Genomic DNA, 24,836 nt, shown 5'->3' with positions numbered 1-24,836 from the left:
GTGTGTGTGTGTGTGTTGTAGTAATACAAGCTTAGACTGATAGTGTAGGGCTGATGCATGTCCTTGAAATTTGTGTTTCTATAGATTACAGGCTTGGTTCTGTTTCCTGGCTTCAGGACATGATTAAACAAAAACTTTCAATTTGGAACAAGATTTCAAATATGCATATTTTTATGAGAAACGACAGTCAGCCTAAGTGGATTGAGGTTCAGGCACAGCCACGTCAGCTGCATCTCATCCTGTAAAACTCCAACAATGACTCAGCTCTGTCATATCCACCTTGCCAGATTTTTCCTTCTGCTCAGTCAGTCCGTTTCAAACCAATCTTGCTTACATAGCTTGTTGCCCGTTATGTTTGCCTAATCCAGTTTCTCCTCTTCTTGCAGTTTTGTCTGCTTTGCTCTGGTCCCTGTCTCCAGTTCTTTGTCCTGATTTGGCTGCCTGGCTCACCACCAGCTTTGCCCCACTCAGCACAACCAGCCACCAGCCCAGATCCCCACACACCCAGGAATCCCCCCAGCTCAGCTCATCCATGGCTCTCAATCTTGCAATAAACACTCTTAACTAGCTTGAAGCTCTCAATCATTACCCCTCTCTGATAAAAGGATCCTTGATGAAACTACAGCCAAGGCTCATAGGCCTCACCTCCACCTCTAAAACCTTTCTGCTGACACTGCAGGCCAAAACAACCTTTAAGGACCTTGGGCACTGGGTAGGTTCAGTACTTTCTCCAGGTGGATTCCTCAGACACTGAGTAGATGCAGTACTTTCTCAAAGATCCTCTGCTGACAAAAAAAAACCCACCCCTGTGCTTCCTAGTCACATAGACTCTCTCCTATGGAGAAGAATTATGACATTGGTAACAAAGACCTTGTTGCTGTTAAACTGGCTTGGAGGAATGGCGCCACTGGTTATAAGGCACAGACCAACCCTTCTATGTGTAAACAGAAGAAACTATTCAGTCAGCTAAATTGCTAAATTCACACCAGGCAAGGTGGGCTCGGTTTTTTGGGAGATTTGACTTCACTATGACTTACTGTCCAGGTTCCTGTAAAAACCCCAGTCATTGCTGTAATGAAAAACGGGTGTCTTTTTTATATGATTTCTTAGCAGACTAATGGACTTTCTTGCAGTAGACATCTGAAAGTGTGCATTACACTGAAATCGTAGGTTCCTGTAACATTAATCTTGATGCCCTGTCACAGCAGTTTGTCGCTGAGGAAACCTGCTTCTGATTTGGACCACATTCTGTCATCTGTTTCATTGCCTTCATCACTTAGGACATTGAGTCACTGGTTATGGTCCTGACGGTTTGTTCCTAACTCTGTCCATTCCAAGATTCACCAGTGGGCTCACTCTACACCTTTTACCTACCTTTTGGTATTCATTATAGTATATATTATATTTAAGTACACTTGCCTTCTTCTGACATTATTTCTGGTGGCCCTACATGGATGCCGAAACCCGGTCCTTCAGCGCTGCTTGTTCAGTGTGCATGCAAAAAGAAGCCCAGCTCCTATGTCACTCCCCAGTCATCCTTGGTCCCATGATGCCTCTGATTTTGTCAACAGTCTCCATCCATCTGAAGGTAAAAACGGTCACACCCACACCATTTTTCCAAAACTGCTAATTTCCTTATTCCTGCTAAGGAGATCAGGGACCTCCTGGTAGATCACATCATGGTCACATACGTAGTAGTGTAGCTCTTCCCTGGTCCATGTCCCTTAAACCTTGTAATAAGTATTCTTTTTTAACTCCAGTCTCCTCACCTCTCTGTGTCTCTTACTTGAGTTCACTAGCTTAGCCATAACAACCTATTTTCTATGCTGAACAATGAAGCACACACTGACAAGAGAAATGAAAAACATTTCTCATTTTTCTCTCTCCCATAGTATATGATATTAAATTCATTTTCAGTCATGGGTAGTTACCCTGTGCATAACGATGTGCCTCTCAGGTGCCGATAAAAGCTACAATAATTACCCAAGGCTGATGGAAGTGTCCTGCAGCATTCTGAGAGGCTTTTGGCTTCATTTGATTTCTCTCCATTTCATTTCTCCCATACAATATATGGAATGCTGTTTAAGAGCGAGGATTGCTCACACCTAGACGAGGTTCACACTGCAGTTCTTCATGTTTATCTGCTCATAAAACATTACAGTTCATATCTTTCCTGGAAAGCTTGTTTCTTGCCTTGTTATGAACTGACACTGATATGGTTGGGAAAGCACATGCAGAGCAACAATACACAAACCCCTGCAAATGCCAGACCATGTATAATGGTGGACAGCTTCAATCACTGTTGTTGCTACTTAAACTTGATATATGTTATATATTATATATAGTATTTGATGAGTAAGAGGACTAAGTGATAAATCAGGTCATCAGTAATATGTTTTTTGTATGATGATAATTTGGCCATTGTGTTTTACAAAATGTTACAAATAAATTATTACAAGGAAAAACTCATTAAAAGACAAAAAATGCATTATTGAATTGATTATGAGATATTAAAGTTTGGGACTAAATCAAACATCAATCAAAAGTAAGTATTTTTCAACTAAATGTATCAACATTTGACAGATCTTGCCACTGTGAAGATACAGTATATGAGACTGTTGACTTTTCTAGGTTGGCATTGATGAGGAATCTCTGTTCTGTTCACTCTGACAGGCTTGAAAAGTGAAGTGTGGGGGATTTAGAGAACCGTTGTTTTCTTTGTGAGAGATGCATCAAAAAATGGATGACAGAAGAAAATGCTTTGGGCTGGTAAAAAAGACAAATATTCAACTGTCACAATAATGCCCGGGGAACTTTTTTTTTTCACAAATCATCTTTTGAAATAATTCATATTTTGCAAATTATATTCAGAGTTCCATTTATATTTTCCTGGGAAATGTCATCCCCTTACTATTTTATTCAGGAGCTTTTCATCCACATCTTGCAATCTTCATTGGCTCAAGAACCCCAAACTGCCTTGCATAAAATATATTATTCTTCACCAACCCACACTATTTACCCATCATTTTTGTAGTTTGCAGTGGTGTTGAACTGGACCGTATTATATTGAGGTGTTTCGCTTTTTTTTTAATCAATTACAATGAGTTCAACCTCTTTGACAATGTAATTCAAAACTAAACATTAATGTCTTTTTAGAGAAATGTCATGGCTGAGCTGTTGTATTTGATTACATTAGGTATTACAGGTGTACCTAATGTCATGTCCAGGAAACTTTGTTAAGTTAATTCATTCAGTTTTGTCTCGTGTCTATGTTGTCTTGTGATTTCCTGTTTTATTTTGGTTCCACTTCCTGGCATTCTGTCTGTCTTGTCACAGTTTTCTTTCTCCCTTTGTTCTTGGGATTACCTGTCTCCGCCCTGATTGTTTCCACCTGTGCCCTTACCTTGTGTGTGTATATATATGTATATGTGTGTATATATATATATATAAAAAATTAGTCCGTGTCTCCCTTTGTCCTGTGCCAGTTCGTCTTGTCCGAGAACCAGCGCTTTATCCATGCCACTGCCATTGTCAGGTCTTGTTGTTTTGTCACTTTGTTTGTTAAAGAGTGATTTTCTGTTTGTTTTCTTAGTATTACCTCGTTAGAGTGATTTTTGTTTAGTTAATAAAAACCTTATTTTGAAACTTTCGTCTGAGAGTTGTGCATTTGGGTTCTGGTCCATAGTTCAATTGTGACAAATGGCCATATTAAACAAGACACCTTACAAACATACAACTGGTAGCTACACAAAATGCTTCCTCCATAGAGCCTGCTTAGTAGAAAAAAATAAAAACCATATCAAATGTAATAATGCATAATGTACAGAAATCATAACAGTTCTACAGGCTTTAAAAACTGATTTGATTGAATAAAATCCTAATCCTGAAGCCAAAAGGACGACTAATGTGTATTGGTGGATTACTCTGAGCCTTGAACAAAGTGTTTGCTCTCACTTACTGTGTTGCACACAAACAGCAGTTTGAACAAATGTCCACACTAAACCACCATTTCTTTCAACCAAGCTGCTAAATGCTGCCTGCTATTTGGTGCTGAGCAGGTAATGTACAGTGGGTTCATCAGAACTACAGTATCAGAGTTAATAAAATAGCCCCCTGCTGCTGATTGAATCAGAACAAAACAACCATAACAATGAGCTGAAAGACGCTAAACCGCTCTGTAGAGCTTAGGAGAACTGCAGAGTTGGGTGATGACCATTCAGATGACTGTGTAACATAAAATGTGTCACCCATAGTGACAAACCCACAGATAGGGTTAGTAAATGTAAATTAATAGTGGCCCATTTCAGGAACTAATTAGAGCAGCTTTAAGTAAAGAATTTGAATCTCCTACGACCTAATGCATTATTAACTATAGTTCTAAATGTATTAAGATTATAGCTAAAAACTAGTAAACAAAGATCAAACAACCATAATGATCACAGACTAAAGAGAGTTCAATAAGACTTTAGAATGGCACAATGCCAAGCTCTCTGTTCTTTCTCTCTGTTCACCTCTTTTTCTGTCTGTGTTATTGTCTAACAGGCTGGCAATTATACAAACTCAGCTATATTTTCCTGGTGTTCCTGTTCCTTGTTTGTACAGAGGGTGCTGGGTACCACAGTGCTTGGCAGACAGATACAGTAAGTCTTTGCCTTCTTTTTAGTCTCAGTGAAGTCCTCTGAGATTGTCTTGAGGTAAATGAAAATGTAAAACCATTTTAACCATACAATAAAACAATAGTATTTCACCTTTTTCACACCAACTGATGAGATTAAAAACTACACACACACACACACACTACACTATACTTTACAATTTCTGTACGCTTACAGTGGCACTCAGCCCAAACCCATTGGTTTCTGCTGAAGATGTGAATCTTCAAAAACTCTGCACACAATGTAGTTTCATATTCTGAAAAATGTTCAGTAGTTTCCTTAAACAGCTGGGCACTGTAGCTTTTCACAAATGTTTCTCAAACAGCATTAAAAAGCGCATTTTGGGGACTATTTTCAGCGGCGGATTAATCCACATTTGTTGCACACACATAGTGAGTATTTAAAGCAGCAGCATGGTGTATGTGGGTTGGAGTTAAAATAAACCACAGTGTTTGTGTTCATGTTAATGAAGGAACATGTCAGCCAGTGCAACAGTGTGGCTCACTGGTGTGTTTTTAGTTTTTGGACAACAATGGAGCTCTATGGCAAAGAGGAAGAAGATATATCAGTCCTCTTATGACATTAAGAAGATATAGAGAAAAAAAGTTTTAAATCAACTGGTCTCTATTCTGCAGGTCAGCTCTCACCATTACTCCCTCTTCATACAGTCTCCCCCCACTGACCCCACAGTCTCCACTGAAGTAAAAGGCTCTGCATGGGGCCTATACAGAATGCATTACAGTAACTAGATGTTATTAGGCCTACCATGTTGTTAGATAGGCAGAGCAGCATGTCTGTCTGATCCCACTTGACCTCTTAATCCAGCCGTCAAACAGCTGGAGCCAAAAGCCATGAGACTGTCCCTGCAGGGCGGCTCTGCCCGGCCCACAGATTACAGTCTCGGTCTGGATGGATGAGAGCACTGCTCAGTCGAGGATTAGTCGCGTGCCTTTGCCCTACTTCTTCCCCTCTGTCGCCATCTCCCCAGGGATGTGTGCAGGCTCTAATTTTCAGATGGTAGATGTTGAAACCTGGTTACTCTTTCCCTCCAGAGATGCTACAAGTCTGAGGAGGGCACATTACTGATGGAGAAGCTTTCTGAACGTAACACACAAGGATTTCTTTCATCGAGATGCAGCATGTGAGATTTGACACCATTTCATATATTTACTCAATGATGACACACGTACAAGAATACAGACTAATTTCCTGCCATTTCACTTCAAGTGTGAATGAAGTTAGAGTCACACTGGTGACAGAGGAACCTTGACTGGACATTACTTTCACTTACATATTTTTGTTCTAGTTTTAAAGATCCCTTCCAGACATGTATTTAAACAATACAAATTTTTATTTATTTCATTTTATTCAAATATTTCAGATTCCTCCATTCACCACTAGATGAAACTTGGTTACCACCAGTAGTACACATACCATAGTTTGAGAACCAGTGCATATAGTAAGTGGATCATCATGGTACCGTTGGCTATGACATGGAGGTCTGTGCGACCCTCCAAGGATATGTCTTCCCAGACCATCTGTGACCCACCACCAAACCAGTCATACTGGATGATGTTACAGGCAGCATAACCCTCACCACGGCATCTCCAGACTCTTTCATGCCTGTTACACATGCTCAGTATGACCTGCTCTCATCTGTGAAGAGAACGGGGTGCCAATGGCGGACCTGCCAAATCTGGTGTTCTCTGGTGAATGCCAGTCGAGCAGCACAGTCCTGGGCTGTGAGCACAGGTCCCCCACTAGAGGACGTTGCACCCTCATGCCACCCTCATGGAGTCAGACAGTTGGTCAGAAACATGTGCACCAGCAGCCTGCTGGAGGTCATTTTGTAAGGCTCTGGCAGTGCTCCTCCTGTTCCTTCTTGCACAAAGGAGCAGATACCGGTCCTGCTGCTGTGTTGATGCCCCTCTACAGCTCTGTCCAGCTCTCCTTGTGTAACGGCCGGTCTCTTGGTATCCCCTCCAGGCTCTTGTGACTGTGCTGGGAGACACAGCAAATCTTCTTGAGACTCCTTGTATGGACTTGTCCTTGTCCCGGAATAGCTGGACTACCTGTGCAACCTGAATGGCCTGCAGGCACCGCGTCATGCTACCAGTAGTGACAAGGACACTAGCTGAACCGAAAACTAGAGAAGAATCAGTCAGGCAGGATTAGCACAGAGCTGTGGCCACCACATGCAAAACCATTCCCTTTTCAGGGGTTGTCTTGGTTTTTGCCTCTCCATTGCACCTGTTGTCACTTTTATTTGCACCAAAGCAGGTGACATACATGACACTGACTAACTCCACTGACAAAACGATTTTTACTTGCACTTTCCCATGCAAAGTGGGGGTTATTTTATTTGGTTTATGTATGACCTGTGGAGGGGTGGGTACGTTTTGTAATAAACTCAAATAAGGGGCTTTATTTTATTTATTTTTTTGACTTTTTTCTTGCTATATTTTGTTATAATTTTCAAATGTCAATTTGATGATTTGTTTTAAATAACCCACCTAGATTTCTCCCTTGGGTAGCTTTGCTGTAGTTCAACTTCTTCCAGTATTAAGTAACTGATAGCTTGCAAAGCTTCCCCAACACTGGTGATACAAATTCATGTGGTTCTTTAAAGTAAAGTGATCACTGGTGATGTGGGTTAGTGACATGTACCGAATTGCACTACACTTCTTAATTTCATCAGGAACCTGTCCTCCCACAGCTCACCTACATATCAAACAGGTGCATATGAGAAAATAAACTGTGCACCTGACAAAAATGCTGCTTCAGTGTAAAGCAATGTCATGATTAATGCCAGCCACAATAATAGAATCCAGCACCTATAAGGATCTTAACTGTGCTGTGAAAATGTGACTGCGTAGGTTGTGTCAGCCTCTGGCCCCTTTCTGCTCTTACAAAGTATTGCTGCAATTCCTGCTGGTCACCAACAGAGGTTAATAAAAGTCATGGGTTACTCAACACCTCTGTCAGATACAGTAGGTCTTGGTTAATAGCGATGAAATATACTGTATGATGTAATTTTCAGATGTACAGTGCCAAGTTCATGCTTATCTAAAACTGCAAACTCTGGACATTTTGTCATAGGCCAAAGATTTGTCTCTGGTCAGATGAGACAGAGGACGAGTGTGGCCAGGCTGTTTCCTCACTCTGTCAATACGTCCATCAGAGACGGACCAGGAGATAAAGAAAATGGAATCCAGCCATTCAAGACTGAGCAGTGTGGAAATACCAGTCACACTTCTGAACCAGGAAATATAATCTTATCTACAGGAAATACCAGAGGAGGGGTCAAGTCGTTGTACATAAGTAAGTCTTAAGTCTTAGCACTCAAGTTCTCAGTCATGTCCCAAGACTGACAGAACCCAACTCAAGTCCCACGTCCTAAAATTTGAATTTTAGGTCCTAAACAAGTCACAATGTGCCCTTAAACAAATTTACAGAATGATCTGTGTTGACCCGAGGAATAAAGTGTCCACTTGACGGGAATAAATAGTGTTAACAGGACATGAAGGGAAATAGATATATTTTAAAAAAGGAAGGTATCAAGTATTTAAGGCAAAAGGCTCAAGTGCAAGTGAAGTGGTGTTAAGTTCAGGGGGAGTTGGAGTGTGGGTTGGGGATTACATGTAAAAGAGTTACGTAATCAGATACCAAAAAGGTTACTGTAATGGTACTAAAATCTGATTACAAAAAATTTAATCAGATTACAGTTACATTTAATAAATATGCATATTATTAGCTGTTTTTTTTTTAAATTTTAAATAAAGAACAGTATACTACCATGCACACTCATTACAATACTTCATCCTCTCATTATAGTCTCTGATAAGCCCCTACCTCCTTCCCTCAAGAGACTTTGCCTTTTGAAGTGAAGTGAAATACTTTTGCTGGGTAGAAATTTCACCATTATTTACTCTTTAAAGCAGCTCTTTAAAGTCTGTAGGCTGCTGCCTGAATGTGCTTCATGAAAAGTTTTTTTTAGAATAAACTGAGCAGAGGACACATTGTTGTGTTAAAGGTTACATCGTTCTGTTGTCTTACAATAAATACACTTACATAAAAGTCATCTTATTGATAGTTCTTTTTCTCGTTTTTATTTGAATATTTAGTGTTAAGGTAATCAAAAAATAATAATTAGATTACATTTACAAGTTATTCAACTTGTGGAGACTGACTGGAGTCCATACCTCTGGAAAATTCCCAATGCCATGGCTTTCACAGACACATTCCTCTATACTACAAGTTGATTCCTGAGGCTCCAGACTGATAGACTGAGAACTAACATTATTGAATAATTTATTAAAGAAGGAGCTTTACCCATCATGTTCTGAGCCACAACCCACCAAACATGAGATGGTTATTCTTAACCTGAAATACGCAGCATCACAACCTGTCAAAGCACGGGTGTAACTAATACCCTGCTGGGACCGACTCACCTGGATATAATGCAGCAATCAGGATTAATTACACCTGTGCTTTTCCTGCTGTGAGGAGTTCATGTCTGTTCATTTGCTTCCAAGATACAGTTTCCGACCTGACATTAAATCTGCAAAATAGCTTGCATGCAATGGATTCACTTTCAATAATAAGTTCAGCAAGCACCAGTCGATTATAATTAATTTAAAGTTATGTGAGAGAAGGTAGCAGCGCTGTGCACACTGTCAGCTCTACTTTTATCAGTCAGACCTTCATCATGACCCAGTTGTTGCTTTCTCAGTAAAAACTATTCCGACACTATCTTGTTTTTAATTTCTTCCCACACTTCTGCATTGTTGGTATTAGTGTTCTGTATCGTTCCTCACATTGCTTTACATTTAATCTAATTTATTAAAATGCTTTAAAGACCAGTCTCCTTTGCTCTCCGTTTCATCTATAATAGATTCGGCAGATTATTTTTTTATGCACCATTATGTAAAATGCTTGATACACTCTGATGGCTTATTTTCAAATGCATTCATCTGAATGAATCATAATGCTTAAAATAATTCGTTGTCCCTTACATTACTCACTAGATGCTCTCATTCTTATCGTCTCTGAGGAAATCAGTTAAAAAGCTTTTCTGTTTAGGGCTCCTTCCGACTGAGTCATTCTCTTTTTTATTACTATACCTACTAAACATGTTTTATTCTCTTGTCTTCATTTTTCTTATGACAGTCTCTTTAATGATTAGGCTGATTTTATTTTCTCTTTGTTCTTGTGAGTTGAAAATAAGATGATTCCCTTCACTGACTATGTCTATATCTATCCACTCGGGCTTCTTAATTGCCAATGTTCAACATAAATAGGTTGTTTGTATATTTCATTCATGTTTTGGATTTTTACTGGGGCAGAGATGTATTTTGGGTTTCAGATAATGTTTTCTTTTCTGAAGACATTGCCATGATTGCCAGATCTTTCTATCTTTATTTATATTTTAAAAAGTACTTTTAGATTTTTTTATTTTTGTGATTTTTCCAACGCACCAAGGCAAATTCCTTGTATGTGTAAAAACTTATTTGGCAATAAACCAGATTGTGATTCTGATTCTGATGTGCCTGTAGGCAGAATCAACAGCCCCATGTCATAGAAAGAATCACCCACACACTGACACTGAAAAAAGTAGAGGAGGCTCTTAAGATTTATTCGAAAAAGGTGACAAAAAGTGTCAACATTTTGATCAGACAACCATCGTTGGGATTTACAGACCTTGCGATTCTAGACACATAAATAGGCTCTCAGACCAACAGCAGTGACCAGAAGGGAGGTAAGGGGCAAAAGGTGTTTCACTAACTCATCAGCCACTTGGGTGTGGTCACATGACCACTGAGGAAACCAGCATGAACAGATAATGTCTGCTTACATACATGTGTCCCATATATAAGTCTCTTATGCACACAACAAAAAACAGAGTAGTTTTTGATCGTCACTGCCTCTGCATGGTTGTGTAATCTGTTGGACGGCACAGAATAAGTGTTGAAACTGGAAACTGGATAACCTTCCTTGAAGAGCCTTGCAATAGAACTTTTGTGTGTCAAAACACGTGTTTTGTGAACATGAACAGGGAGTTCCTGAAAAATACAGTGTCAGGGAAACCACTCTGAATACACTGGTGAAAAAATACTTAATTAAAGGTTTCTATTATTTTTAATAAGAGCAATTTGCTGTAATCAAGCAGCCCCATACTGGAATGTTGCTGTGGTGGGGAGCTGAAAAAATTAAACAATGCTTGTATGATAAGACAGCCCTACAGTGTGTGCAACTTAGCCTCTATCATCGTTCTTCTAAAGTCCAAAACCAGAAAGCTAGGCCTGAAATTTGTGCTGAGACCACAAAAACCCAGTTACCCCAGTTTTTTTTGTTCATATTAAACCTGCTATGTAGCAGTGAGCTGGAGGAGCAGCTGGAGGGAAGTAATGTTCTGAAATGAATTCACCAGAGAACAGCTCATGTAGTCATTAAAAGATTACCATTAAATACAACACTATGTGACTGTACAGTATTAGTCTCCATTCATTATCTGTGGGGAAGGTAGATATCATCCCCGATGACATCACACATCATCAAATAACAATCAGCAACTAAAACTCTCTCTCTATCTCAACAACACCCATCTGCAAAGCTTACATCTGTTACTTGTATAGACCAATGATTCCCAACCAGGGGTACAGTTGCTGAGGGGTACTTGAAAGATTGAAGAGAAGCTCAACTCATTTGTGTATACTTACTGAGTCAGCTGTAACCATTGATTTATGTCTCTGCTTGTTTGCTATGTAACATTCAAGTCTTGATTCTGATTGGCTGCAGGGTGCCCATTAATTCCTGATGTAGGGCTAAGCAGTTCCATCAAAACTGTCTAACCATTCTAAATGAACTGAAAGAAAACAAAATCTGAATATCTCATAAATATATCTCACAGAGTGTATTCCTTCAGTGGCTCATCCTCTGAACAGCCCCTACACTGCCCCCCTGAACTCACTGATACTTTCTGTGATCCTCCCACATCCTGTCTGTCTTTCTGCTCGCTACTTCAGGCTGCGGCCGTCACTACACACGCCCTATCGTTCGTGAAAGAAGAATGCAAAAGGGCCCATCTAGAGCGTGAGCAGTTTGGTTTGTTCCTTCTGGGCTACTGTAGAGACATGGGGGTTTAACATGGCGGACTCCGTGGAAGGCGACCCGTGGCATCTTCAGAGAAAAACAGCTCATCCTAACATAACAAAAACACAACGATTCCTAAATTCAGATTGATGTGATTATACACTAAGGTTTAATCATTTTTGCACATAAACTACACAAAGGTCAGGTGTGTGGTGGTGGCTGCCTGACAAATGCATTGCCTTGGCATGCTCACAGCAGTCAAGAAATAAAAAGAGTACAGACCTGGTAAAAGGGGCTTCTATTACAGTAGAGAAGCAATAAAATAAAATAATGATTTCCCATGACCCAAAATTGTTTGTAGTTTCAGTAGTTAACTAAATAAAAAAAAACAATGCACATTATATTCCATATCTGCCAATAAATCCTCCTCAGTGTTACACACTGGACCTTTAAATGGATAAATTGTTAAAAATTTGAACATAGTTGAATAAAATAGTGTAGATTGCCTTAAGTAATGAATAAACAGTTGAAATAGTTAGCTAAAAGCTTTTGAAAAATGGCAAAAAAAAAGCTACATAAAAATGGTTAAAAGCGCTAGAAGTAACAAATACATGGTTGAAATATCCAGTTTATACCACTCCGAATGGTAGCAGTGTGAATGTAAACAGATCCAACAGTATAAAATACACTGTCATTCAGTTTAAAATCAATTCAAACGAACATGGTTTGAACATGACGGAGGTGTGGATGAATGGTAAATGGACCTGTACGTACTGTGTAGCGCCTTTCTTGTCTTCCGACCCTACTCAAAAGCACTATTTACACTACGTGCCATCATTCACCCTTTCACACACATTCACTACAGTGATGGCAAAGCCCATACGAACAGAAACTAACTCATTCACACACATTCACACACCGATGCTATGCATCAGGAGCAATTGGGGTTCAGTTATCTTGCTCAAGGATACTTCGACATGTGGCAGGAGGAGCCAGGGATCGAACCAACAACCTTTCCGACGACCCGCTCTGCCTCTGAGCCACAGGATGCTTATACCATTATGAATGGGTGACAGTGTTGTTCAATTCAATTCAATTCCAATTCATCAGTATTTGTATAGCGCCTATTCATAACAGAAGTTATTTCAGGACACTTTTCAAATAGAGCAGGTCTAGACCGAACTCCTTTCAACATTATTTACAGAGACCCAACAGTACCACCTTTTCAAGAGGCAGAAACCTCGGACAGACCCCTCGGCTCTAGGTGGGTGGTTGTCTGCCTCAACATCACTATGGATGATATACTGAGGTATATGAATAGAGAATGAATTGTGCATGGAGAGAGAGAGAGGTAAGTCTGCAATATAGTGCATTTTCCCTCTGAGCTGCTCAAAAACCTCCTACTTTTACTTGGATTTTGACCTTTGGGTCCAGTCCATGCCAGTATGCTGATCTGCAATCAGATTTAAGCATCATCTAAGTCAGACAACACATCCTAATCCCTCACCAGTTTATGATGAACCTTGTTAAGAGTGTGTGTGTGTCTGTACTTGTCGAGCTCTCGCTGCCATGTGCATGTAGTGGGGTCAAAAGGTCAAACAGACAGATGGCAGGTTGAGACTCAACAGGCAACAGAGACCTGACAATAACTGTATGAATGCTAGTGCTAGCACATGCTTCCATATGAAACCCTGTGTTAGCCTCTCTCTGTGTGGAAGCCATTGGGGTTTGCTCTGTATGACTTGGACACCATCTAGTGGTTTGGAAATAGTACTGCATACATTTTTTCCTTTTTGGAATATGGGTGTAGTGACCATTTTAAGCAGGCTGGTGGCAGTGTTCCAAGCCCAAAGCCTTATGGGAAATGCAGTTTAAATTTAGAGATCAGTAATGATAATAACAGGTAACAGTGACCACATTTGAATTAATTTTAATTCAGTTTTCTTGTTCGCTGCCACGATGAGAAAAAATATTTCCTTGCTTTCCTCACTTTAACAAAATCCTCTTCACATGATTACAAGACATCTGTCATGTTATGAAACACTGAGCCTAATGCAGCAACTGTTTCTTAAATTTCTCTTCATATTTTCTGTAGTAGGTAATTTTTATTAAAATATTTTTTGCCTTTAGAAAGGTTGAGAAGCACTGCCTTAAGAGACACTGTAGCCATCAACATGTAACATGAGGATGCAGACATGGAGGGTTGTTTTTTTGTGTCATGGCTGTGACGGGTAGCTTTGGTTTTGTTTGTGTGCCAGTGTGTAATCCCTGTGTGTGGACTTGGTATCAGTGATTGTCAGTAACCGGGCTATGACTGTCATGCGCTGTTGCTGCTTCAATGTGCATTTGGTTGAGCTCCAACCCCCTGACCACATACCAGACCTGATGAGCCTGTGATTCAATGTGTAACAAACTAAATAACTACCAATGCAGTTGGTTTCTAGCAGTACTGTACTCACCTCATCACCAATCACCTTATTTTAACTAAGTTTATTGTTCAATCAGTTTTATCACATGAAAAGACAAAGTGGGGTGTTGTTCAAACAAGAGGTTTCTTGCTAAATTTAATAATTTAGTAATAATGTGATATTTCATATCGTATATCATAACTTTCCTTATGAGAAACAGCAACAACATAGTTGTCATGGTAGCAGCAGTACGCTGGTACAATTCTTTTTTCCACTACAGTTGTATGAGCAGTGTCTTTACCCTCACCTTTAATACAATACAGTGACTGAGTCAATCTTTCATCAACTGTTAGTTGTGATGAGATATACTAGGATCTTCTTCACAAGTTCTGAAAACGGTTCAGAACTTAAAGTTGTCCCCTCATACATTCTTGATGTGGTTTCAATGAAAACACTGAATTTCTCATATATTCGAGCAAAGTGAAATGAAGGCTTCCCCACAAACTCTTGTGATTGTGCTTTGATTCTTTAATTCATCTCTTTGTTTGGCTCTGCCATTCTGTAAACCCACAGCTAAATAATAAATAAACAGATAAAATTATTACAACAAGGTAGGAACTCATTACATACTGTATATAAAGACATGAACAGGCATGTTTTCAACATGGACTCACTGCTGCCATAGAAAAATAAATCTACAACAAAACGTAAGAAATCAAAAGAGCAACAAATAAAGCAGATTACCGGCCGGTGGAGGAATGCACAGTGTGAGGTGTCTGTAAGGCAACTGGAGCGTAGACAGCGCACTGTGTGTGCATGAGTGGCAATGTGGCACCATGGAATAGACACCGTTACTGTCAAACCCACAGGACACAGGAACAGAGAGTCTCTCACGTGTCTGTTTGACACGAGAATGCTCTCAGGTTTGATTTTGGTACAAACTGGACTTTAGTAATAAACATTATAATTAACACATAATAATTTTTTGAACAAGGAAATCCTCATCTTATCTTTTCAAGGTGCATTATCTGTGGACTCATGTCCACCCCCTCCCCACACTGTATTAACCACGTGTCCAAAAAGGCTTTCAAAGTCATGGGAAAGGACGAGGCAACCGCTTGATGGAGAAACATATCAGGGTGTTTGTTGATGTAAACTGCAGACAGCGACGATGTGCCAGGGAGGTCGGTCATGGCAGCAGACCTCTGACGTGCAGCTCTGTGGCGGTCACTCCAGGTCCTGAAGGTTGATTGTGCTTCCTGTGAACTGGGAGTTATCAGAGCCGTTGTCGTCCTCTGTCATCACTGAAGGTTCCTGTGAGGAGACACAGTCAGAGCTCTGTCCTCTAATATCAAAACCAGGGCTGTGTCCAATACCACTTTTTCTGCTTGGAAGCAAATACTTAAAGCAAAACAAACACCAAGCATTAGAAATACCATGGCAATGGTTGGAACTTTTGGACCAGCCCTAATCAACACTCACAGAAAAGAATATTCAGAAGTAATTGATTGATTGTAACTGATTTTCTCTTTTTTCTCGTTTTATCTAACAACGTTTAACAGTTTATCCATTACTTTTAGCTATTTAACTAAAAGTACATTCAGGAGGCTCTATTTTCAGAAATGGATAATATTATTTATAGGTATGTTTTCATTAGTGTATAATCACCTGAATATAAGAATTGTTGTGTTTTTAGACTCTAGAAACCTCCATGTTTCTACACTAGCACAGAAAAACAACACTGGCTGTAGATAGGGCCTTTAGGGAGTTTTGTGGCCACTGTAGTTTCTCCTACACACTTCACAGGCAAGCGGTGTTCACTTAGTTGCAATGTGAAACTCTGCTGCTAGATGCCACTAAAACTTAGACACTGGTCATTTTGTTAACGTGTTTTTTCTTTTCTTTTTCCAATCTACATTTCACTTTGTCAGTGTGTTCATGTTTATTTCTGTTTGTGAATGTAGACTAAAAATGTATGTATGTAATGTAAACTAAAAAAACAAATTGTGCAATGAGTTTCCTTTTGAATGTTTGATTTGCTCACTAACACTAGGTGTGTCTCATTACAGTGTTAATGTAAAGGCATCAGAAATTGGAGAAATCTTTCTCACCTGTAAAATGTTGACGGGCAGGTCGGCAGTGAGCTGAGAGTGAGAGCTGGAGGGCTGAGAGCTCAGCTGGAAGGCCAGGTCGCCATCACTGGCTGGGTCATCCTGCACGTACACACACTCTTGTCAGCACGTCTTTCAACAACAGCTACGTTTTTTACATTACATTTGCTAAATGTTTCTGTCAACATCAATCTATGAACTATTCTTATGTCAGGTTGTAACATAATCCAGCCACATGACATCCACACACAGTGTAGCTGGGAAACAAACTGTATTGTAATAAGATGTTGGGGGTCTCACCTGCAGCAGCTGAATCTGGACATACTGGGCCCCGGTGACAGGGTCCCGCAGAGTCAGGCCCCCATTGGCCGCTGCAGCTCCTTCACTGTAACAAGCACCAGAGGGAGCCATCGGTGCTGGAGCCCCGGCTGCCTTTACTCCTTTAGTTTTCCTCTGACTTGATCCAGAACTCCCTGGACAGGGCAAAGAACAACATCATCACTCACTTCAGTCTCCGTCTAGTCTGAATGAGAAGAAACAAAAACTGGCTTGTCTTACCAGAGGAGGCTGAGGGACCTCGTTGCTTCTTCTTCTTGGCCAGCTGGATGGCTCTGTAGTCAGTCCTGGCTGAGCCTCCACTCTCCTGATGAGCAAAATGGGAACAAAAGTTACTCCACAAACCACTTGACGTATGTATGTTACTACAACTACAGTGAAGCTGATATTCATGCCACTTCCTACATATCAAACCTTTCATACCACTGAAGACAAAAAGCGAATGCACATTTCCCTAAAAGAGTACGCCATTCTTTTAGCATTATACTCTCGTAACACTCTCTGCCTCACAATGGACTGCTTTATTTTTAAGGATGAAAATGGACGGGGGCAGAACCAGTGTTTTTGTTCCTTATCAAAACCTGTGCCTACATTACCTAGAATGCAATTTGGTCAGGGAGTGGGTGTGTTATGCTAGTAGCAGCTAATGTAGCCTCAAGCTTCTAGATATCTGGAGCGGGCTGCATTTCTTTCTAACTTGCATTTCAAACTTGTAGTCTTCAGCCCCAGCTGATGCTGACTCAAGTGACATCACTTGAGGACAGACAACTCCCTCTGGTGCCACAAAAGGCTTAATAAAAAATGTTGACACATGTAGAAGTGGCCCCAACTCTTGATGTGACACTTTGATGTGCACAATCAGTGTTCCTCTTTAAACTGTGACAGCAAGACCACCCACCAGGAAGCTGCTTGGTGACACTGCGTTGAGATCCTGATCTTTCTGTGGACTGAAGCTGCTGCTGTGACCCGGGAAAACAAACTGAGTGAGGACTTTTCCTCCCTCTTGGGGTCCCAGCACTTCCACACAGCCCAACAGAGGCCCCGCTCCCCCCTGACCACCCACCTCCACCACTTTTGAGGGTGAGGCCAGCAGCTCGGCAACAGGGGCAACGGCCAGGGAGGTTGTGGGCTCCACACTCAGGGCACTGGAGGAGCTGAGTGGGTGCTGCAGAGTGGGGTCCACAGAGACACCAGCCCCCTGCATTGTGAGAGCTGTGAGGGTTCCCAGGGCCTCAGGGGTAACGGTCTGCACATCATCCAGATTGAGAGTGCCCTGTGGGGGAAGGACGTCGCCCACTGTTCCTTCCAGACCATGGTGGGGGCCCATGTCAGCGCTGGATGCCAGGATAAGAGGGTCCACGGCTTTGGCCAACGTGGTGCTGCTGCTGGTGCAGAGCGTGGCACCGACCGAGGAGGGGTCGATGGTGAGGATGCCTGAGCTGACCAGGGAGAGGTCCATGGTGAACGTGCCATTAGAGCTGCCCCCACTGACGGGAATCCCCACTCCGATGCCAGCGGTGGGCACGGAGCCTCCAGGCACAGCAGAGAACAGAGAGCTGAGGTCCAAGTTGGTAAGCTGATCGCCCCCGGCAATACCAGGCCCCGCTACGGTTGTTGGGGTGGAGCTGATGAGCTCGCTGCTGGGGGTGAGGGTGGGCGTGGTCTCCATCTGGCTAAGAACATCTGGGATGGAGGGGGGGGAAGTTTGCAGGTTATAAGATAGAAACATTTTCCCAGAAACATGTAGCGGAATGGATTATTTCCATTTTGTGTTTCATACAAACAAAATACTTTTACACCTACTAAACATTACAGTGAAATTCAATTATCCTAAAGGTAGTAGCAACTTCATTCAGTCATTACAATAAGTTATCACAAACAGTCTGAAGAGAATGTATAGCATATTACTGAATTGCACAGAAACATAAATGGGCCACCTATGAGTCGCAGCACTGTGATTAAGAAAGAAGGTATTAAAGCCCCCACAGTCCAACAGTTTGATGAAATGCATCCGTTTTCAGGCCCTGGGCCAGCACTGATGCTTACTGACCAGGACTGAGGTGGTGGTGTTTGAGCATGTGGCTCTTAAGGCTGCTGCGGGAGGAGAAGTGCTTGGAGCAGTTGGCCACTGGACAGCGGGTCCTCAGGGTGCTGGCGTCCTGCTTATGTTTCTTGGAGTGGATGTACAAGCTGCTGCGTGCTGAGAACTTGGCATTGCAGCCTGAAGAACATAAAGAAGAAAAACATCATAACCATTCAGAAAATGTGTAAATAATGTATTTAAGTGAGTAAAAACAAACATGTGTAACCACTGACTTTCTCCTATATTTTACTGTGGGTGCCTGTACGTACCTTCTGCATGGCACTGGAAGGGCTTAGTCCCCAGATGGGTGATACTGTGACCCTTGAGGTGCTCTGCCCTTGTGAAGGATTTCCCACAACCCTCCTCTGTACAGACAAAGCGACGGTCATCATCATGTTTCCTAAAGAGAACAGGGGAGGGGTGGTCAGTGAGACACTCATAAACTAAAACATCATTGTTACATTAGAACATGCAATGGGAACCCAAAGCTCCAAATTCATGACAACCAATTGGTTTTTAACAACAAATCCATTTTAACAGTGAAGCACAACTGCAGCAGCGAGGTGAAGGTGAAGTCAAGAACTACATCAACACTACTGTGATGCCACACTAGGACTAAGCTGAAGCTATGGGCTAATGTCAACAGGTGCAATGTCAGAAGTCAGGGTAGCCCTACTCCTTGTTGCTTATTTGGCGTTAATCCGATTGTTCTGACAGTAACTGTTGGTGTTCACCCTGTTTACATCAAGGGGAAAACATTGGTTAATAAGCACTTACCGTTTGTGTCGGAGTAACTTGGACATGCTGGTGAAGGACCAGCCACAGCCCTCTGAGTCACAGACAAACGGCCTCTCACCTGGAAACAGGAGATTAAACGTTTATTTACCTACCTCAGGGCCCCCCACTGGCCGCTTATGTATTACATCCAGCATTTCAATATCTATAATTTTGTAGTATTATGAATTCTGTTTCTGGGGCAAAAGTCTCGAGAAAAATGCAGTATTCAATTTTTTTCATAGAATAACATAGAATAACAATATAAATAAAATATATACCGTTATTTATATACATATACACATACCCAAACAGGAAATAATTCTGCAGTGCATCTTTTGAATTTGTGCTGCACCTTCAACCTCTCAATGAGGTAACGTTAACCAACTACTTTCACTTTCGCTGTTCAGACTCATATAGCATAAAACCAGATTACAGTTGCTCAAAGAATGATTTTACTGCCTGCCTGCTTCATTAAAAACAACTATAGTTTGGACTGCTTGTTACCTGTATTAACCTGGTGTCACATAACAGTGCAACTGCATTACAGCCTCCAAACTTGTAAAAGTTGATTCATATTTCCTGCCAGTCACGACTGCATTCTGCAATTACAATTTTAACCATGACTCCTCAGTAAACTCCTCTTGGTGGAGGCCTGAGAGCATTTTCTAGTCATGTATCAGTTATCTAAATGCATTTCCATGTTTTAGAGTCTGTTCAAATTGATACAGGCTAATAAAAACATCATTCATTTTTTGTAAGACAGTAAAAATATTAAAACAGGCTAAATAGCCCTACCTTTTTTCTTTTTTTTTTTTTAAAGTCTGGCCCCGCAGCATCTGCTTAGAAAATTCCTGACCCTTGGACAAAGGTAGTTAAAAACCCCTGATCTACAACCTGTATCCCCAACACTGATTAATTGTAAGCAGCTAATTTTTGGCCTAACCTAGGCTTTCTGCCAGCTGGCATGCTTTTATCTGGTGCACCCTGTGGTGCACCCCCCTGTTGCACCCTGTGCTGCACGGCTAACCTGCTCCAGAATGGGTTCAGTTTAAAAGACACGTTCTTAGTTTCAGTGGCTTGTTTTGTAATTACCAGGTTGTGGAAGCATGAAGCAATAACAACTGCTCACATCTGAGATAAGTGAACAAAGAGCAACACATCCACAGCATCATGTGACTGAGGAATGACTTAAGAAAACAGCCTCAAACGTCTCTGTGGCCTGAATATTCACTACTGTAGAATTCAAAAAACAGGTTTAATCAGAGCCGCTTTTCACTGACTCAGTACATTTAGGGCCACTCCCTCCAGACCACTATATTACAGACACTTGGTTCTAATCTAGTATCTGCCTACCAGTGTGACTTCTCATATGGATTTTGAGACGGCAGGCCTTGTCGTACATCTTGTCGCAGCCTGGGTAGGTGCAGGTGAAGTGGCCCGTTTCTCTGAAGTGGGTGCGATTGTGGGAGAACAGGGCACTGAAGGTGATGAAGGTTTTTTCACAGCCTGCAAAGGAGAGAAGAAAACATGTAGGAAGGAAATGGTAAACTGGGAAGTGCATTTTGTACCAGGAATATGCTAACACCAAAGCTTTTAGATTTTTATATCTATAGCTTACTGCAACAATGGGAATTTAAAGATTCACTTTACTGAAAAGAGTATGGAAAAAGGGGGCTTCGCCAACCGCAGCCACAGTGTCTACTGTCTTTTTGGATTAAAGCAGACTGATATAGAAAGTAAACATGACCATGGTGCGTACAGTTCATCACCATCATAGCATCTCCAAATTATTTGTGCAGGATGTAAACAGGCTGCCCTTTAAGGTAATTTGCTTCATATCCAGTGTAATCAGTGTCCGGCTGTACAACCAGACCATCAGCCAACAGCAAGTGCAGGAAGTGTATAAGGAAAACGGCAAAACTGAAAGGTTACCTGGGAATTCACACTTGTGGGGCCTCTGCGGCTCGAAGTGGACCCTCTGGTGATTGGTGAGCCGCGTGGCACTGCGAAACCTCTCGCTGCAGATCTCGCAGATGAAGGCATTGTCCTGGTCGTGCACTTTGACGTGAGCCTTCAGGTTGTAGACCGTGGTGAAACGGCGTCCACAGCCCTCAAACTGACAGGTGTGTGGCCGCTGCTTGTCATGGGACTGAAGGTGCCGCTTCAGCTTGTAAGAGGTGGCGAAAGCCCAGCCGCAGCCCTCCATGGTGCACTGGTAGGGGCGTGGGTCCTCTGCATGGTTCAGCAGGTGCACCTTGAGTTTCTGACGCGTGTCAAACGTACAGGAGCAGCCTGGTTCTGGACAGCCGAAAGAGGCCACAGTCTCTTTCTTGGACCTGATCAGCGGTACCGAGTGCAAGTCCCCACTGTCACAGTCTGCCACAGTGGCTTTGGGGTGCGGGGTGACCAGATCGGCCTCTGTTACAGCACACAGTGCTGCTGCCTCTTGCTTGACGATGGGGCAGGAGTCCAGAGAGGTGCCAAGCTCTGACAGCGAGCAGTCATCCACCAGAGCCAGCTCAGAGTCACTCACAGACAACCCAGGCCTGGGCTCTTCCTGCTGGCTCGAGCTGGATACTGCCAGCGTGCTGATCTTCCCGATGGATTTGGTGCCACTGTCATAGTTGAGAAGAACAATATCCTCATGATCTTTCATACCAAGGTGCTCCTTCAGGCTGACCATGTCATCCTCTTTGTGCACATAGCCCTCAGGCGGGGCAGCGAGAGTCAATATGCCATTTTCTATGGTCACTATGATGCTTTGGTTGTTTATTGTAATAGTTCCGGAAAAGGTTTCACTAGCAGGCGGACTTGTGGAGGCCGTGGCCGGGTTCGCACTGCCCTGCAGCCCCGCTGAAATGAAGTCCGAGGTGTCCATAGCTTCCACGATGCCCGGGGTCCCTGAAATCAAGGCACTGCTCTCTTCTAAACGGGAGTGCGACGAAAGCTCCCTAACCAGTTTACTTTCATTGTTTTCGGTGCAAATCTGGCCACAGATCTTATCGCCATATTTGTTCGTCAACACAACGTCTTCGACAGTGCGGTGACAGGCAGCCTGTTTAGCGTTGGCCACGGTAGAAGTGTCGTTTAGTAAATTGAAAACATGCTCCGTTTTTTTCAGTACCTGGCTATCGAGGCAGTTTAAGTTGTCGTTAGATTCACAGAGAATAACGTCACTGCTGTTTCCAACCTCCATGGAGCAACCGGGGCTTGGCTTTTTACCTTTCATTTTATCGCCGCCCTCAGATGATACATCCGGTCGGTGTTTGCTTGCCTCGCCGTTGCCATCCTCCTGAACGACGTTAAAAACAACATATAATTCCTTGGTGGTTTTGTCCGCCCTGTTCGCTGTGCTGAAGTTCCCCGGCGCAGCAGCGCTGTGGCTGGCCAGTGAGGGCGGCTTGAAGGCGCCGTCCTCACGCTGCTGCCGTAAAACTGGGAGCGGTAACGTTAAATGCCGCTGCGGCATCGGTTCCTCTTCCACTTCAAACAGAGGCAGCGCCATTTGCATTAGAGAGTCCCCGCTCTCTACCCCGTATTTCCAGGCAGCCCTAACAAATTCTTGTGAGCCAAGCAGTGCGTTGAGCTCATTTTCCTTATCCGTGTTTACGTTATGAAGTCCGACACTCGGTCTGTTACTCGGTAAACTGGTTTTATCGGTTGGTTGCGGTTTGCTGACAGGCGAACAAACCGCCCCGCTGCCATTTTCCGCCAGTAGGTGAAACGGTGATGTCCTCGGCCTGGTGTTGTTGTTGTTGTCACTTTGTGGCTCAGACGACTCCAGTAGTCCTTCCGTTTCATTTTCGGTAGAAATAAAACGCGGTATCGACCCTGTCGCCGATCGAAGTAGAGACGGAGTGGTTCTGTGTAGGGCGCCATGTTGAGAGTGAATGTTTTGGGCATCAGAAAGCCCCTGGATTTCCATCTTGGTATCCCTGTAGCAGCGACACAGAGAAGACCCGCCCTAGTAGATGGAGGCGATCCAGAGAACCCCTACACAGTTTACAGCGGGCCAGGTGCTGCCTTAAAGGCCGGCATGGAAAGTTTACTTACAGTTACCTAAGTTACCTAAAATGTTATGTTTAACGTTATGCATTTACCAACTACCGAAACCTTGTGAAATTGGCGATACAACATTTCAAGGGAGGTGTTTTAGACACACAAGTTTGACATTTAGGAGAATAAAGGCATGTAAGCCAAAAGCTGATTCCTAAATTGAGTACACATCAACATCTAACACCCGTCTCTGTTTCAGTTTGCCAGTGCAGACTAAAGTATAGAGTAGCTGTATGACATAAGAACTATAACAAGTAGTTGAGATGGTCAGTTTTTACAAAGACCGTGCAAAGTGGCATAGTGAAACCTTTAGGTAGGAGCTACGAAATGTACCTGAAGGCATCAGTAGTATCCTTTAGTTCAATGAAACTGTGGAGCGGATTTTGTTGTAGTGGGTCCGACTCGGATCTGATATTAACAATGTGAAGCTTCATCTATATATTTGTATGAAACGTTCTACTAAAAATGCTTGTTTTTTTTAATTGAAATGTAAAGCCAAACTCGTAACTTCAGAAATGAATATTTCCAGTCCCAGGCAGCGTTTCTTCATTGCATTTCCACTGAGTGGCAGTGTAGTACTATAAAACATAAAACATTTCCTCCCCAGAAGACACATCATAGACTGTCCCCTCCGTGATTAAACCAATATTTAAAGAGTGTGGGACCCTCAGGCTTTAGATTAGCAGATCACGCTTTGCTATTATAACTTCTAATCTTGATGTTTCAATGGTAGAAGCATTCAGTAGAAAATAAAATATATGTTAAATTAGTCTCATAAAATCACTTCACCACACTCAGAGATATAACATGGCCTGACAACTTTATGTAGGCTAATAGCCAATATGTATTCTTTACTGTAATGTAAACTAATCTAAGGGACTGTATGGACATTTTTGTGAGCAGTGGGATCTTCTATTCCAATTTCACCTCCCCCCTCAATATTTCAACATATATTTCAGATTCACCATTTATAAGTAAAAGAGGTAAAGCATTATCGTTTAAGCTAGTGTAATAAATAATATATACATTTATTTTTTCTTTTCAATGGCTACCAATGTGACAACTTTAGAAGTGGAATTTGCAATTTCCAAGTACATGGCAAACACAACAAATTGATGAATATTCCAGACACTCTTTTTTTCAATTAAACACTAAATAAAAGGCCGAACCATAGACAGTATATATAATGGACATAGCTGATGTGGAACTCCATTGGCTGCAATAAAACCGGTACCATGCAGTCTTATGTAGAAATGAGCCGACTTCTGAGTTGATTTATTAGCTCAGTAAATGGTTTCCTGATGAGTTTCTGGTCTCA

The 24,836-nt window shown here is 42.0% G+C and overlaps 1 protein-coding gene across 2 annotated transcripts; it reads right to left on the bottom strand.

The window, feature by feature from the left end:
• Positions 1 to 14,662: 14,662 nt before the first annotated feature.
• On the bottom strand, positions 14,663 to 23,427 carry si:dkey-156n14.3 (zinc finger protein ZXDC). 2 transcript variants are annotated; one of them, XM_035661765.1, is made up of 10 exons: positions 21,395 to 23,427; positions 20,816 to 20,968; positions 19,463 to 19,541; positions 18,955 to 19,085; positions 18,653 to 18,823; positions 17,501 to 18,285; positions 16,825 to 16,909; positions 16,567 to 16,739; positions 16,267 to 16,368; positions 14,663 to 15,469 (listed from the first exon to the last, which is right to left on the bottom strand). In XM_035661765.1, exons 1-10 carry the CDS (start codon positions 23,385 to 23,387, stop codon positions 15,383 to 15,385), a joined length of 3,759 nt encoding a protein of 1,252 aa, XP_035517658.1. In that variant the 5' UTR covers positions 23,388 to 23,427; the 3' UTR covers positions 14,663 to 15,382. The 2 variants fall into 2 exon arrangements, with proteins under 2 accessions (XP_035517658.1, XP_035517659.1); XM_035661766.1 differs by having other exon boundaries at positions 17,666 to 18,285.
• Positions 23,428 to 24,836: the final 1,409 nt, after the last annotated feature.

Source organism: Morone saxatilis, unplaced genomic scaffold (assembly GCF_004916995.1).
Source record: "Morone saxatilis isolate NCDOM2014 unplaced genomic scaffold, NCSU_SB_2.0 Contig18, whole genome shotgun sequence".
NCBI classification, from domain to species: domain Eukaryota; kingdom Metazoa; phylum Chordata; class Actinopteri; family Moronidae; genus Morone; species Morone saxatilis.
Note: the sequence above shows the minus strand (reverse complement) of the source record. Positions and strands in the feature narration are given on the sequence as shown.

Bases quoted from the DNA above. Each gene is read 5' to 3' on its own strand.
- si:dkey-156n14.3 (XM_035661765.1), bottom strand. From the start codon at position 23,387: ATGGAAATCCAGGGGCTTTCTGATGCCCAAAACATTCACTCTCAACAT. The intron at 19,086-19,462 runs GTAAGTGCTTAT...TGTTCTCTTTAG, and splicing joins AAGTTACTCCGACACAAACG to GAAACATGATGATGACCGTC. The intron at 18,824-18,954 runs GTACGTACAGGC...TATGTTCTTCAG, and splicing joins CTTCCAGTGCCATGCAGAAG to GCTGCAATGCCAAGTTCTCA.